At 52.5% G+C, this 14,728-nt stretch overlaps 3 protein-coding genes across 3 annotated transcripts; 2 read left to right on the top strand and 1 right to left on the bottom strand.

The window, feature by feature from the left end:
• Positions 1 to 624: 624 nt before the first annotated feature.
• On the top strand, positions 625 to 3,010 carry SPBR_06702 (MFS transporter, AGZA family, xanthine/uracil permease; the record flags this gene model as incomplete). Its single annotated transcript, XM_040764958.1, has 9 exons — positions 625 to 762; positions 841 to 930; positions 999 to 1,095; positions 1,157 to 1,250; positions 1,320 to 1,674; positions 1,747 to 1,853; positions 1,916 to 2,396; positions 2,454 to 2,578; positions 2,659 to 3,010. 9 exons carry the CDS (start codon positions 625 to 627, stop codon positions 3,008 to 3,010), a joined length of 1,839 nt encoding a protein of 612 aa, XP_040616638.1.
• An 843-nt stretch (positions 3,011 to 3,853) lies between these two features.
• On the top strand, positions 3,854 to 5,010 carry SPBR_07453 (ubiquitin carboxyl-terminal hydrolase L5; the record flags this gene model as incomplete). Its single annotated transcript, XM_040765707.1, has 2 exons — positions 3,854 to 3,875; positions 4,022 to 5,010. 2 exons carry the CDS (start codon positions 3,854 to 3,856, stop codon positions 5,008 to 5,010), a joined length of 1,011 nt encoding a protein of 336 aa, XP_040616637.1.
• A 479-nt stretch (positions 5,011 to 5,489) lies between these two features.
• SPBR_06548 (ring finger protein) lies at positions 5,490 to 8,442 on the bottom strand (the record flags this gene model as incomplete). The annotated part of the gene is made up of 3 exons (XM_040764804.1): positions 5,490 to 7,417; positions 7,484 to 8,234; positions 8,311 to 8,442. 3 exons carry the CDS (start codon positions 8,440 to 8,442, stop codon positions 5,490 to 5,492), a joined length of 2,811 nt encoding a protein of 936 aa, XP_040616636.1.
• Between the last annotated feature and the right edge of the window lie 6,286 nt (positions 8,443 to 14,728).

The raw sequence follows: 14,728 nt of genomic DNA, 5'->3' as shown, positions 1-14,728 counted from the left end.
CGCCCCCAGTCCTATCCTACACTCTTTTTTGTTTTCACATCCTCCACTCTCTGTACGTCTTAATGCACCTGCTGCTCGGCACCAGACATATACCTTTTTGTCCTACCTGTGTCACCTGGCCCTGTTGACGAGTCCGCGTGCTGAGCCAACCTTCTCTCCTCCCCAGAACCTCGACTCGACGTCCACTTCCTCTCTCTCGGCCATCGTTTCCGCTATTCACTTTCAAGGCTCTCTTTCTTTCTCATTTTTCTCTTGCAACTCAGCCTTGGTCATTTGTGTGTGCCTCCGATTGACCGCCTTCGTGTTGCTTCCGACGCCACCTGTACTGCTTCAATCTGGAGTGACTGCAGACATTCCTTCCGTTGCCCTAGCTCGAGTTTTTACGCGCCCTGCTTTCTTCCTTTTCCCAGTTAATTTCCGTTCGTTTTGATCTAATCTTGCCCTTTCTCCTCCTTTTCTTCCTGGCCTCAGTTCTGCCACTTGTCACGAATTCTTGCTCTTTTACTTCTTGTTAACCAGGATGGGCTGCTGCTTGTCATTGTTGCCATTCTGAACAACTTCTCACCTTCTGCTGCGTCCTGACGACGAACCAGAGTCCCACAGAAACTACACAGAACTGCCAATATGGTATTCAGCAGGTCCTCGCGAAGGAACCCTGTCGCTCGGTTGGCAAGCAGTGCCAAAGGCTGCCTTTCCAACGTAAATGAAGCTATCAACCGGTCAACGTTTGGCCGCATTTTCCGCCTGCGCGGCTCAGGACATGTACGTTTATCTGAAACTTATTGGCGGCCCTTTCTTATCCATGAGGCCATGGCCTGCTAACTCGAATCTGAATCTCAGCCCGAAGAGATCCGCCATGCAAATTTCGCGACAGAAATCCGCGCTGGCCTTACGACCTTTGCGACAATGGCATACATTGTTGCCGTGAACGTGAGATTCCTCTACTACTACTTCGAAAATACCCTCCAAACCACATATCTCACCATGACTTACAAAAGGCCTCGATTCTTGTTGCAACAAACGGTACATGTGTCTGTGAAGACCCGAACAAGGACGGAACCTGCGCAGACCCGGAGTTCCAAGTCTGCCTCAATGGTACGGTGCTAAACAGGGTCTTCTCAATATTTTTCAGTATACTAACTGTTGCTATCGTTAGAACTGCACAGGGACTTTGTGACGGCAACTGCCATCGTCTCTGGGCTCGCTTCGATGACCTTTGGCTTTCTCACCAACATGCCAGTCGCTTTGGCGTAAGTGTTCCATGCAATTCCTACCTAACGTCGTGCAAAGCTTCGTGAAGGAGGTTAACATCTTCACAGCCCCGGAATGGGCCTCAACGCATACTTTACGTACCAAGTCGTGGGGGTAGGAGGGACCGGCCCCGTTCCGTACCGAATTGCTCTGACGGCGGTTTTCGTTGAAGGATTCATCTTCCTCTTTCTGGCACTAACCGGCATGCGCCAATGGCTCATCCGCATCATCCCGGGGACCCTGAAGACGGCAAGTGGTGTTGGCATAGGCATGTTCCTTGCCCTGAGCGGCATGTCATACACGTCTGGCATCGGAATTATCACGGCCGGTGGCGTAGCGACACCCCTCACGATCGGAGGCTGTCCTGTAGAAGATCTCGATATCGACGGGACCTGCATGGCAAACGGGATGCGGAGCCCAAAGGTGAGATATGCCTGCATCTTGAGACATAGCTGCACCTTTACGGATTAATTTACTAATATCTTGCAATCACAGATGTGGCTTGGCATCGTTAGTGGACTCATCACTGCCCTTCTCATGGCATTCCGTGTCAAGGCCGCCATCATCGTCGGTATCGCCATCACAACTATTATATCTTGGCCGTACGTGCCCTTCATCTATCTTCGTTTTGCGTACATAAGCTAACATGGTTCTTTATGATTAGCCGCAACACATCTGTAACCTACTTCCCCTACACAGACGAAGGCGAGGCGCGATGGGACTTCTTCAAGCAGATTGTGGCGTTCACTCCCATCAAGCACGTCCTTGCGGCCCAGCAGTGGGATCTGAGCGGTGCCAACGGTGCGCACTTTGCCATGGCCCTTTTCACTTTCCTCTACGTTGACATTGTCGACTGTACTGCAACGCTCTACTCCATGGCGCGCTTCAGTGGTAAGACCGGTTCCGATGGCGACTTTCCACGCTCCACAATTGCCTACTGCACAGATGCGGCATTCATCTCAATCGGCTCCATTTTCGGATGCTCCCCGTCGACTGCCTTTATTGAGAGCGGTGCCGGTATTACTGAAGGTGGCCGCACGGGTCTAACCGCCATTGTGACTGGCCTCTGTTTCATCATATCCGTCTTCTTTGGCCCCATTTTCGCCTCCATTCCGCCCTGGGCGACTGGGACAACACTGATATTGGTAAGCGTTTGTCCCTTCGTTGGCCATTTGTTCAAGCAGCTACTAACAACTCTGCAGGTAGGTTGTCTCATGATCCGACAGGTGACGTTTATCAACTGGAGCTACATTGGTGACGCCATCCCATCATTCATCACCATTGTGTTTATGCCCTTTAGCTACAGCGTAGCATACGGTCTTATGGCGTAAGTATAAAGTTTTTTTTTGTCCCCTCTCCTTTCGATCCCCGTCGAGTCACCGTACTGGCAACCTAACGATTGCACAGTGGCCTCTTCGTCTACGTCACCCTGAACAGCCTCATATGGGTTGTGATGCGGGCAACTGGTGGGACCGTCGAGCCGCGCGAGTACGATCTCAAGGAATATTGGACGTGGAAGCCGGCAGGCATGAAACCAGCCGTGTTCCGTCTATTTACGCGAGACCGGTATTGGGGTGACAAAGAAAGTCTGCACGAAGACGACGATGCATTCATCTTCCCCGACGACAGCAACGCGCAACCACTGCACGACCTGCAGACCACGTCGGCGACTTCGCCGGCCGAAAAGAGCCCTAGTTCAATTCATTCCACAATTGAGCCGCCACCTAAAGCCATCGTTGCAAGTCACCCGCACGCGTGAGGACTGACGACTCACGACAACGGTCCCCCCAGGACCCCACATAAATTCAGCAGCAAAACAGGTCTATTCATGTCAGAATGGGTCTGACAGGTGCCATCGCCAGGACAAGCAGATAGGGAGGATGAGTATTGTAAGGAGATAAATGTCAACGGCATTAGACTAACGAAAGAGACGACGGAGTGAGAGGATGGTAGGTAAGGGGGTCACTGGCAAGATCTGCTAGTATATGAAGCAACATGACCCTGATGGTGATGTATCTTTGTGCAGATACAAACAACATAGCGCACTGGATTAATGAAATGCCGAAGCCATCCCACGCAAAGAAGCCGTTGCTGCCAGGGGCAAACACTGGGTTTTACAGCGGGTTAGCGGTGCCTTCCGCCACCATTGTGACGTGCAAAGTTGGGACCCACATATCGTAGCTCTTTCCCCGCAGGTTGCAACTTTGGTGATTTTGGTGGGTCTGCTCAAGGCGTAAGTTACCGTCGGCAGGCAGCAGTGCTGCTCTGAAGCTTTCGCCTTCTGGAACGTCCTTTTGCTTTTTCCGCTTTTTATGCATGTCACCGACCAACAACCAACACCCTGGACAACGACGAACCACTCACAACCAACGAGACATCCGCATCACCTGCATTGCGTCAAACCCGTGTAATACGCCCGTGCCTAGAAACCTTCCTTACTTGTCTTCCATTGTGATTTGTCACCGTCGCCGCAGACCCCAAACGAGACATATAGACAGCCAGCCTTGCATCTAGCACACGACCAGCACGAATACGATACAGAGTGAACTCAACGAACAATCTTGATTACAAAGCGTGCGAGGAGGACTCGCAGCGCTTCACAATGAGCGGCGGGTGGAACACAAGTGAGTCCTGGGGCCGATGACCAAGGACGGATGACGACAGGGCGATGTTGCTTTGAGCGGGGGGTTGGAGGCGGCGGCGCATCCCTAAATTGGTCACGTTTTCCTAGTTGCCCAAGACTGACCCCAATGCTTTCCCTATTGACTAGTTGAGTCCGATGCGGGCGTCTTCACGTACCTGCTCGAAAACCTCGGTGTCAAGGGTGTGCAGTTCGAAGAGCTCCTGTCGCTCGATGCACAAGCCCTCGCCGAGCTGAACCCGGTCTACGGCGTCATCTTCCTCTTCAAGTTTCCGACCAATACCCCATACGTCGGTGACAGCGGCGCACCGCGCGATGGCAAGTTTGACCATGCCGCCTCGGAGAACATATTCTTTGCCCACCAGACCATCCAGAACGCCTGCGGCACACAGGCCTTGCTGTCTGTCCTCCTCAACAAATCGGCCAGCGTCGGCGGCGATGTCGACATTGGCCAGCACCTGCGCGACTTTGGCGACTTTGCCATGGCCCTGCCGCCCGACCTGCGCGGCGAGGCGTTGAGCAACGACGAGCTGATCCGCGACGTCCACAATTCTTTTGCCAAGAGCAGCCCCTTTGTCGACGAGACGCAGCGGCCCAACAGCCCGGACGATGCCGAGGACGTTTTCCACTTTATTGCCTACACCGCCGTCCATGGCCGCCTTTACGAACTCGACGGCCTGCAGCCCGCGCCCATTGACCACGGCGCTTGCGACGAGAACAACGCTGTCGAGTTTGCCGAGCGCGCCCTCGAGGCCGTCCAGCGCCGCATCGCCCGCTACGGTGCCGACGAGATCCACTTCAACCTCATGGCTGCCGTGCGCGACCGCCGGCTGCAGGCGCGCGAACTGGGCGACACGGAACTGCTGGCGCGGGAAGCGCGCAAGCGGCGCGACTGGCAGTTTGAAAATGCGCTGCGGCGGCACAACTTCGTGGGCTTTGCACATGAAGTGCTCGAAGGTGTTGTGGAGGGCAAGCTTCGAGAAGGCGAGGCCGAGGGCAAAGGCGACGCAGCCTACCAGACGTGGGTAGGCGATGCCACGACACGCTTTGAAAGGCGGATGCAAGACAAGCAGCGAAGACGGAACCCTGGTGGTGACGATGTACAGATGGAAGGGTAGACAAAGGATGTGGAGGACATGGACATCGCAACTAAGCGTGTGTTCTCGTTTTGCTTCTATTTGTGGCTTCGGCCGTTTGTACATCAAGCGCCATGACTTTTGCCATCCTACAACGCACCGGGATTCGTGCGCGTTGTTCACTTTCCGTTTGCGTTTACTCGTTCATGACATAGATTTGGTTTTATTACAAAATACTACTCGTTCCATGCCATGCTTTCTTCACCGCTAAAGACATTTAAAAGGGGAGAACACACTTTTTACACGGATAACTGCAAGCCACAGGTAAGAAGCAAAAGAGAATAAAATAATAAAGTGAAATCGCTGCGTCGGAGAATATACAAAAAAGTGTCGGAAGCGTTCTGTGGCGTGTTACGCGAGAAGTCATGGTCGCTGCCCGGACTGTCCTCCTCGCAATGCTAAAAATATACACAATATCTATTCAACTTCCATCAGTGGCCAAATCCCCATGCAAAGCCAACCTAAGAATCGTTGCTCGAGTCTTCACTCGAGCCCTCGGAACTTTCGCTGGAGCTCTCATCGTCGTTTTGCTGCGGCCGTGGTTGCTGCGGCTGCTGCGGCTGCTGCTGTTGTGTCTGTGTCGCCCGAGGAGTAGTTTGGCTGGAACTACCGTATAGTTGTGCCGATCCGCCCCACATAGGAGCCGCCGACGTAGCTGCCGGTGCATTACTCTCAGGGACCGCTTCGACCGTCGACGCCAGTGGAGATGCAAGCGCATTAATTCTTGCTTCGCGGCTATCCGCAGGCAAAGAATCACGGGACGGGTTCGGCTGGGAGGTCACGCGATTGTTTGACGGTCCCGGCTGGCTATTACCGTCGTTATCGGTGGTTGTGCGGCGAGTGGGATCGTACTGATCAAGAGGCACCAGCGACCAGCCTGGTGGAAGTTGGACACCAGGAGGCAACTCCGAGTTTCCTCTGACAGGCGGGACATTCCCGAACTCGTCGCCAAGCCCTCCTGCGCCGACAGCCGCGCCCTGATCCGGGCCACTGTTCGAACCATTGTCCAGTGTCGCGTCCATGCCTGGCCACTGACGGAAAAACGATTCCGCCTGATTCAGCGCAGCCCGCTCCTGTTCGGCTGAGCTGGATGCATCGGGTGCATCCGGCGCGGCGCTGCTGCTTGATGTTGCTGGCGCGTCCTCTTGGGGTGCCTGGGCAGGCGCCCGTTCCGTCGCATTCGTCGCACTCGCGTCCGGTGCCGCCCCTGTGGATTGTGCTACAGGATCCGTAGCTGCTACGGCTGATGGATCTGCGGGACCAGTCGGGTCGACAGGCACCGTCAGTGTCGGTTCGCGTGCCGTCGTCGGGGTATGCTCCGTGTTGCGAATGCGTTGCAGCTCGGTGAGCATGGTCCGCAGGGCCCGGGCTTCAGCACTTGCCAGCTGGAGCTCAATCGTGCCTAGCTCGATACGACGCTCAATGGACCGGAGGTCCTGGAAAATGGACGCAGTCGAGGTAGACTGGGACATTGTCGAGGTTGGTGTAGCATGCGGGACGTGATGCGCGAATGGAGTCGGGGTAGCACCGAAAGCAGGTGGGCCACCAGCAACGCCGGCCGGTGCCGCTTGATTGTTGACAGGAGGGTTGCCGCCGGCGATGGCATTAGGAAGGCCGAGCCGTTGTGCCATCTCCTGGATGTCGCGCGCGCCACCTTGGGCAAATCCAAGACGCAGGGGTCCGATGTTGAACATTCGCAGGGCCGGACCACCACCACCGCCACCGTTTGGAGGCGGCGGCGGGTGGGGATTGTGGTGGTTCGCATCGGCACCGTGGCCCGGGGCACCCGCTGCCGCTCCGGGAGCAGGTGCTTGGCCATTAACGGCGGGGAGTGCCGGGTTTTGCAACGGGTTGGCTCCGTTAGCTGCAGGCGGGGCACCCGCGACACCACCTGCACCTGCAGCTGCACCTACTCCAGCACCCGCTGGATCAGCACCCGCTGCCCCAGCAGCCACAAGGTTCAACCTGAACAGGGCATTATCGCGATTCCGGTGTGCGTTGGACGCGTCGTCAATGACCACAGACCGACGACACGTAGGGCACACCTGTTGTCGCTCCATCCAGCTCTTGAGACAGCCCAGGTGCAGAATATGGCCACAGGGAAGCTTCTTGGGGCGGGTGCGCTCAATGCGCGCTGGGTCGTTTTGGTTCCACACGTGCATGTCTTCGCGGCAAATTATGCACGTGTTTTCGCGGGCCAGGTCCTGTTCGGACGCATCCTCATACCGGTTCATATCTTTGATTGCCTGGCGGTACTTCATCAATGCACCCAGCCGCTTGATAAAAGACCGTACCGTCATGAACAGGTCCCTAATGATGTGCAGGGGCAGGCCATAAAAGTTCAGAAGAACAATAAAGAAGACGGCATAGATGCAGAGTTTGGTAAAATCTGGAGGGATGGTGTTAGTGTGAGGTATAATGTCTTTCCTAATAGCCGAGGGCGATCGCCTCTTACCTGTCCAAAGGTCGAGGCCAAGAATGTACTGGCCCTTGGCCTCCCAGCCCGCCACTTCAATGTCCATCTCGTCCACATCATCTTCGTCTGGCAACGGCTCATTGTCTTCCTCGGTCTCCAGTGCCGCCACAGCCCCTTCGCCGCCTTCTTGTCCCGTGGCCGCTGCCGCTTCGGCTGCTGCGGCTGCCTCTTCACGCCGGCGGATAATTGCCGCCCGCTCTTCTCGAATCTCACGGCGCCGCTCGACCAACCGCTCCTGAGTCTGGCGCTTGATGATGCTTATGTCCAGCAGGATGATGCCGTATCGCAGCGCGGTGTGTAGTGACGTGACGAGCAGGACGGCAAACTCGAAGAGGAACATCACCATCATGTCGGACTTGGCCTGGTCAATCACAGTCGACACGGCATAGTACAGCAGCCAGGCATCGTACACCAAGCTCAAACAGAGCGAGATGATGAGGCGAGTATGGAACAAACGCGGGTTGGCGGGCGGTTGCTGCTCGAGAGCTTCGATGCGGCCTTCGCCAATCCAGCCCCAGACCTTGCCCGTCAACAGGGCGACAAACATGACGATAAAGAAGCCGCCAATTTCGTCGCGGAACATGGTCATGGCCAAGCATGTTTCGGTGACGGCGAACCAGGCTTTTTCGTAGAGCTGCTCGACCTCGACGGCGCGGAGCTGGCCGAAGCAGACACGCTGGAGGCTGTAGACAAACGTCGAGTAGATGAGGGCGATGAGGTTGACAAGGATCTGCGGAGAAGGGAAAGGTAGTCAGCATAGGATCATGGGGTCATGGGGGAACTGTGTCGAGGGGCCAAAAACAAACCATCATGCACAGATTGCTCTGAAAAAGATAGACCATGGCTGAGTAAAAGTTGGCTCGTTGGTGGAAGGCGGACAGCACAACGCCGGTGGCCAGGACCGTCGAGGCCCCGGCATACCACTCCAGACGCATCATCACGGTGTGTTTTGGGAGGGGCCGATAGTGCCGGGGTCGAGCGTGGTGAGCGTAAAAGCGATGGGCGTTTCGAAGCAGCTCTCGTTCAGATGCTCAGAGGGAGCCACAGCATCAGGCTCGCAAAGAGCATTGGAGTAACTTCAGTCAGCGGTCTAGAGGTAAGAATGAAGGACGATATCGTTGTAGCAGTTGTGGCGTTGCAACAGCAATCGATGCGGCGAATGAAACAGCTGGCCAGAGGCTGTTAAATAAACGAGAGTCAAATAAATGAGAGTCGACAGGACAACCGGAAAAATGCCGACTCGAATGGAGTAAAAGGCCGGCTTTCCTCCACAGTAGCAGATAAACCCTTGTAACAACATGCACGTACTGAACAGTGATGCCGGTGCTGCTGGTGCTGGATGTTGTAGTTGGTTGCGGACAGAGAGGCAAACAAGCTACACGTGTTAATCGAACCGATGATGAAGCCACTTGGCGATCGCGCGTTGTTGGGGACCTGGTGCCCCTGTAATTGAGTTAACGGCACGTGATAGCTACCCAGCGCTAGTCTCAAAATGGTCACCTGCTTGCGACATTTCACGGGACTGACAAGGCGCCCCACTATTACACGTCAATAATACACTCCTCTCATTGGCCAAATTGACCTCAGCCTTGCGATTTAACTCAGCCTGGCGACCTCTGGTCGACATGCCGCAATGCACTGTTTATCGTTGTGTGAAATTATGACGATATACATGATAGGCACTACGAATCAAATAGTTGGTTTTATTTGCCAGCATTTTTTTTACATTTTAAAAGTCCTTTTGTACGTGAAATGTGTTTTGTGAATAATTAATCCAATATTTTTGAACTAGCCACGGTAAAAAGTTAAGATTATGTAGGTCTTACGTGTTTGTATTAAGCAAAAGATTTATCTCCCGTCTCTGCGAGGTGACAAGTCACATTAGAATTTTTTTCATACTAGCCATACTCATGACAGTTACCGAAAACTGCTGCCTTACATATTCAGTTTGGCATGGTTGAGCACCAAATAAGCGGAGGACCGTCCATTGCAAAACCACATCGAGCAGCGTACGTTTATATACTGGACACTCGCTTGGATATTTTTATAGGCATGAAAAAAATATACCAAAGAGAATGGAAAACGATTGATGTATACCCTAGAGCCATTGCATTGGTATGGTATTAGTCAAGGAAGGTAACTGTATGTGTACGATGACTTCCGAGGCTGGCAAATTGATTTGTATTTGTTGCAAGTATTTTGTGCCTTACACCTGAGACGTTAAATTGTCCGCAAATATAGCGATAATACTCCCGAGTCTTTTCTTTGTCAGGACATAGGTGCTTGTGTCTTGGTCATAGCCTGTAGCTTACGGCCCGGACGGTGCCATGAAACAGGAGGCATGTCGCTTTATTTATTTCAATAAATGAGCATGAGGACTAATGTAATTATTCAAGAAACTCCACCGTGGATATAAAATACAGAAACGAAAGTTGTATCGAGGAAAAGGAGGCATTCAGGCCAATAAGACAGTATATCATAAGTAGGGCTGCATACAAAACCACGGCATATAGCAGGCTGCTTAATGTACGAACCCTTGGTTAAATCCCGCAGGTAGGTAGTAAAACGCGGTGAAGGGCTGGCAAAGCAGAGAAGTTCACAAATATATGATTTTCTATGGAAAACCATCGACACGACAAGATCTGGCGACGATGTTGACGGCGATACCGGGTAAAAAAGCCGATTTCGAAGTCCGGAAAGCAAGAGGCTTCCGGCGTCGATGCTCCCGGGCAACGCAAAATTAGATTGTTGACATCGTCAGCTTAAGCCTATGCCGCATATTGACAATGTCGACCTCTTTTTCTCCTGCGTAGATATAAACGGGGTGGAGTGGACATGGCAGAAGTTTGCAATGTTGATGTCCACAAAGTAGGGTCAGGACATCCACGCCTATCAGACTACACAAACGGTGTGCTGGACATTTTATCCTAAACTGACTGTTTTTGTAAGCAGTCAAGGGCCCTCGTTTATTTGCTACTGGGCACCGGGCATTTATACGCCGAAAGCGTGATCCCTACAAGCTTTCAAATGGTATAAACGGCGATGCTAAATCAATGTTTGTTCATGAGACTACGGCAAGCCGGCCCTCTCCAGTTTCTCCTGAAACGAACGTGCTAACCTCAGTGCTTTAGATAAAGAGAGACGACGTGCAAGCTGCTGGCATTGTCCAGAAGTGCTTCTTGTCGAATCGGGCAAGCAACCACCGCCAACGGAGTAGAGATGTCTGCAGGACAGCTTGTGCACCGCCTGGAGAGGCCAGGCATGAATTCGAAGCCCATTGCAGTTACTCTCCGGTAGAGTCGTGCCTTCCCATATCGTTAGGGGTCATATTACAAGAAACAAGGACTTCTAGACCGCTCGCACTTCTAGACCGCTCACTGGCCTTGGGGATATGCAGAGGTGAAACCAGAACAAGTCGAGAAAACAATACCAATGCTCGTATGTATCTAGGCATCCTACGACGCATTATTGCTTTCCTTTGTGGACGCCAGCTGCCGGTTTAATGCATGCGACTGGTCGTATCCACTATGAGGCCTCCTGCATCGTTTTCGGCGTTCTGTTCTTCTCTGTCCATGGTGTGCCTCTCGCAGCGTGCATTGCCACGGGCATGACCTTTGGCATTGTTTGCAGCTTTGCAACCCTCTGGTCTGTCACAGGAGACCGGTCTCCACCGAACAACACCCCCTAAGTACCCCGCTCCATTGCATATTGCACTGGTGCTCTGCACCATCTTTCATGGCTCGGTCCTTACTGGATGCACGACAGGTTCTGTCTTTTCCCTCTTCCAAAATGGTGACAAATCAAGGGAGACGATAGCACATGTGTCCGTCCTCTAGGCGCTACACCTTCGTTGCCCTTGAAGGAGTGGTGCCGTTAGACAAGCCTGTCTTTTCTTCTCTTATCTCTGTGGAGAGGGTGTCGCTCCACGCGATGAGGTGCACAACAATTCTTCGAGAAGCAGCGGTCAAGACGCACATATCCACAACGAGGTAGGCGCCTAGGTTGGTGTCGTGATTTGAGACATGGATGAGAGAAAGACGAGGGAGGGGTGCCGAGTCGAGTTCGAGTGGAAGCAAAGTAAGAAACAAAGAAGCCCCAGATACCTCTCCGAGGTCTGAAGCGATCGTCACTGCAGAGCCCAGACGCAGGTTGGGACGCAGAGCATCCGTGGCAAGCTGTCCTCCACATAGTGGGACGCACTGAGCACATCCGACGATGTCTGGCCATTTGCAAGGCCATTTGCAGGGCCTGGCCCTGGCGTGTCACGGCCTGGGCCGGTCTCGTCCCCTTAGGCCAGATGCCAGACGCCAGACACTCGAGACAACAGAACTTGGACCTTCTCGGCGAGCTAGTGGTCAACTGATACGACGGCACAGTGTCGAATGGAGGTCCCGAAAAGGCAGATGGAACGACGAGACGTCTCTGCTCATGCAACTATCAGACCGTTAAACAACTGCACGAATGCAGAAGTGGTTTAGTAAAGGGAGGGGGGAGGCGACTCCGCTCTCTGTTCTGTGGACTCTGGGGTTTGGGTAGACAATGACATTTTGAGAGGGCTCAATATCCCTCTTGACGATCTATCAAGGGAGAAAGACAGCTGTTCTGTTTTGTGCTCATACTTGGACCCGAATTCGTGATGTTGCGAAAGCTAGACAATCCGCGGTGGCCCATGATGTTCTATTTTTCTGTTTTCGTCAAGCAAAGGTTGTATTATGGGTGTGGTGTGTGTTATTTTGGATTTTGTTTTGGTATTAGTTTTTATTCTCCGAATGAAGGTCGCCGACCTCCTTCGCAGGGACATTCCGAAAGTGGGGGGAGAAACGCGAAGACAACCAACCAAATCTGCAAGTTCAAGACACAAAAGCGGAATAGGGGCCAGAATGGGGCGACGCGCTTTCCCTTTTCCCTGACCCCCCTAGTCGCTCCTTCTGTGATGTGCGGTCGCTCTTTCTCTTCCGCGTCCCGCCTCTTGCCTTCTTTGGATATGGCGTGTTGGGGCACCCCACCATCCAAGGCGTATTGAGGTCGCATGTTGGTCGCTCTTTCCTGGCATGGTTGGTTGGCATCAAGTAACAGGCTCTCATGATCTCAACCTCATACTTGTCCAGTTCTGGCCACACAGTGGGTAGGTCTGGCAAGAGACCGCCCACTTCCCGGGCCGCAATACTCGGGTCGTTCTGGCCAGCAACACTCATACTTGGAAGGTGCATTTGACATTTGGTCCGTCTCAGCAGATCCATCATAGTCTTTTAGCAAAGACTGATGAGAATTGTAACACGTCGGGAATGTATTCATGGGCGGTTTGGCATCGTCGCATGCTATTGGTTTCGTTTGTTGGGCCACTGGAAGCCCTCGTTTTGGTATCTATTCGCGCCCATGTTACCCTCCTTTCCTGTCGTTGGCATCTGGTGCTGCCTTTTGTACCCCTGCCACACCCTGTCACCACCCCCGTCCAGTCCGAAAATCCATAAACCGTACTGTCGGGACACCCGTTGTTCGGACTGGGATTAGGGGCATGATGTGGCAGACTCTCTCGGTTTATTTACTCATTCAACTTAATATTTAACATGCAAGTTTCTGGCAGAATTGCCTTGCTCACTATCGCTAATCTTGCCTCTCTTCTCTTCTTCGCTTTTCTTTCGTTACTTTTCTTTTTATCAATGCTATTTTTCTTTCATCGTTTCGTATTCCGTATTCCTCACCTCCTCGTACAGGCAGTGTTACATCAGGCCTGGGGGATCGACGCCGATGATGTCAGTCTCTTCATTAATTTTTTTTAAACTGGATGTCGAAATAAACCCCCTCTTTGGTATTGGATATTTGTCAAAATCACAGGGTCGGCCATGCCCCAAATCAAAGTACACCGCTTATCGTGCTTTCGGACGCAGTAAAAAGAGGAGAAACTGCAGAGTCGCAGAGGAGACATGTCGTGGGGTAGCAGTGAGTGTGAAGCCTGCTTGCAGTATTCCGCTGGACAAGGCACTTTTTTACCCAGCGATGCTTTTTGATTGTTTGTGTTGTCCTGCGGAGGGAATGCGGCCTGAAGTGATCCTCTTGCCGATGCAACGCTGTACTGTGCTCAAATATAAAAATGCACTTCTGGGGCCTCATTTTGTGGTTCATCGGACGGCCAGGAGATTCCGAACTGCGTGTCGATACATCTTGGAATGGACGACAGTTTTTTAGTCTTTTGTGTGTCTCTTCTTTTTTTGCTCCTTTGACATCCGTCATTTTCTACCTGACCTGGACAGGGACGGGAACATAACCATTCAACGTGGATGGCTACTGGCCAACCCAGGCCTGCGTCTTCATCACACCTACTCCTTCTCTGTGCATGTTTGGTGCCTAGGCCCATCAGAGTGGGGGGGCTAGTGTATTCATCAAAATTGACGAAGCAGCACATCTAGTGTCTGATTGGACGGTTGACGAGCCAGTGCAATTTCCTGATTATTTTCACGGCCCGGACCCGACTGCATCCTTCGCAAGTGTTGAGAAGTACTATCTTGTACTCTGTATGACAGCACGACATACTCAGGAATCCATAGACAGTCTAGCATTCCGAAATATGAGGTGTTTTGTCACGCTACAGGGCCTTGTTTTTGTACGGCAACCTGGACTTGGTTCCGTTGCCCAAGGATTGTGTTGCGTTGGAATTGACATGAATATTCGTAGGCTCCGGAAAGCCTAAACAAGGCGCATTTGCGACCCAGATGTATTACCACGTATGATGAGATGTATTTGCAGTTTACATACAAGCTACTCGTATAAGCAATATACTTTGACTTTAGTAAACACAACATAAAAGCAGGACAACCTGGTACCCGGTGCGTGCCTGACGGTTGGTTGTACCACGAACAGGCAATGCCATGGAATGATTTCTGCAAGTACGATAAAATAGATATCAGTTGACAGACAGGGAGCTGCCAGCTCCCTGTGGAACATTTGAGACCTTAGCCGACCCCAGCAAGATGTGAACTGACTGGTGCACCCGCTGTATCTGTCGGCCAAGTTTGCCGTCCGCTTAAAGCTGCCCCTTGCGAAGAAAAGAAAAGGAGTGACAAATTTATGAAATCTGCTGGAAACTAATAACCGCGTTGAGCTATTATTGACCAGAGCTTTACTTTGCAAGCAACAAAGACCGAGATTCGTTACAGAACGAAGCTATGGACCAACTGTATTGGACTTGAAGTAAGGGATGATCACGGCTTCTTTGACTCTGGTTTC

This window comes from Sporothrix brasiliensis, assembly GCF_000820605.1.
Source record: "Sporothrix brasiliensis 5110 chromosome Unknown Cont20, whole genome shotgun sequence".
NCBI classification, from domain to species: Eukaryota; Fungi; Ascomycota; class Sordariomycetes; order Ophiostomatales; family Ophiostomataceae; genus Sporothrix; species Sporothrix brasiliensis.
Note: the sequence above shows the minus strand (reverse complement) of the source record. Positions and strands in the feature narration are given on the sequence as shown.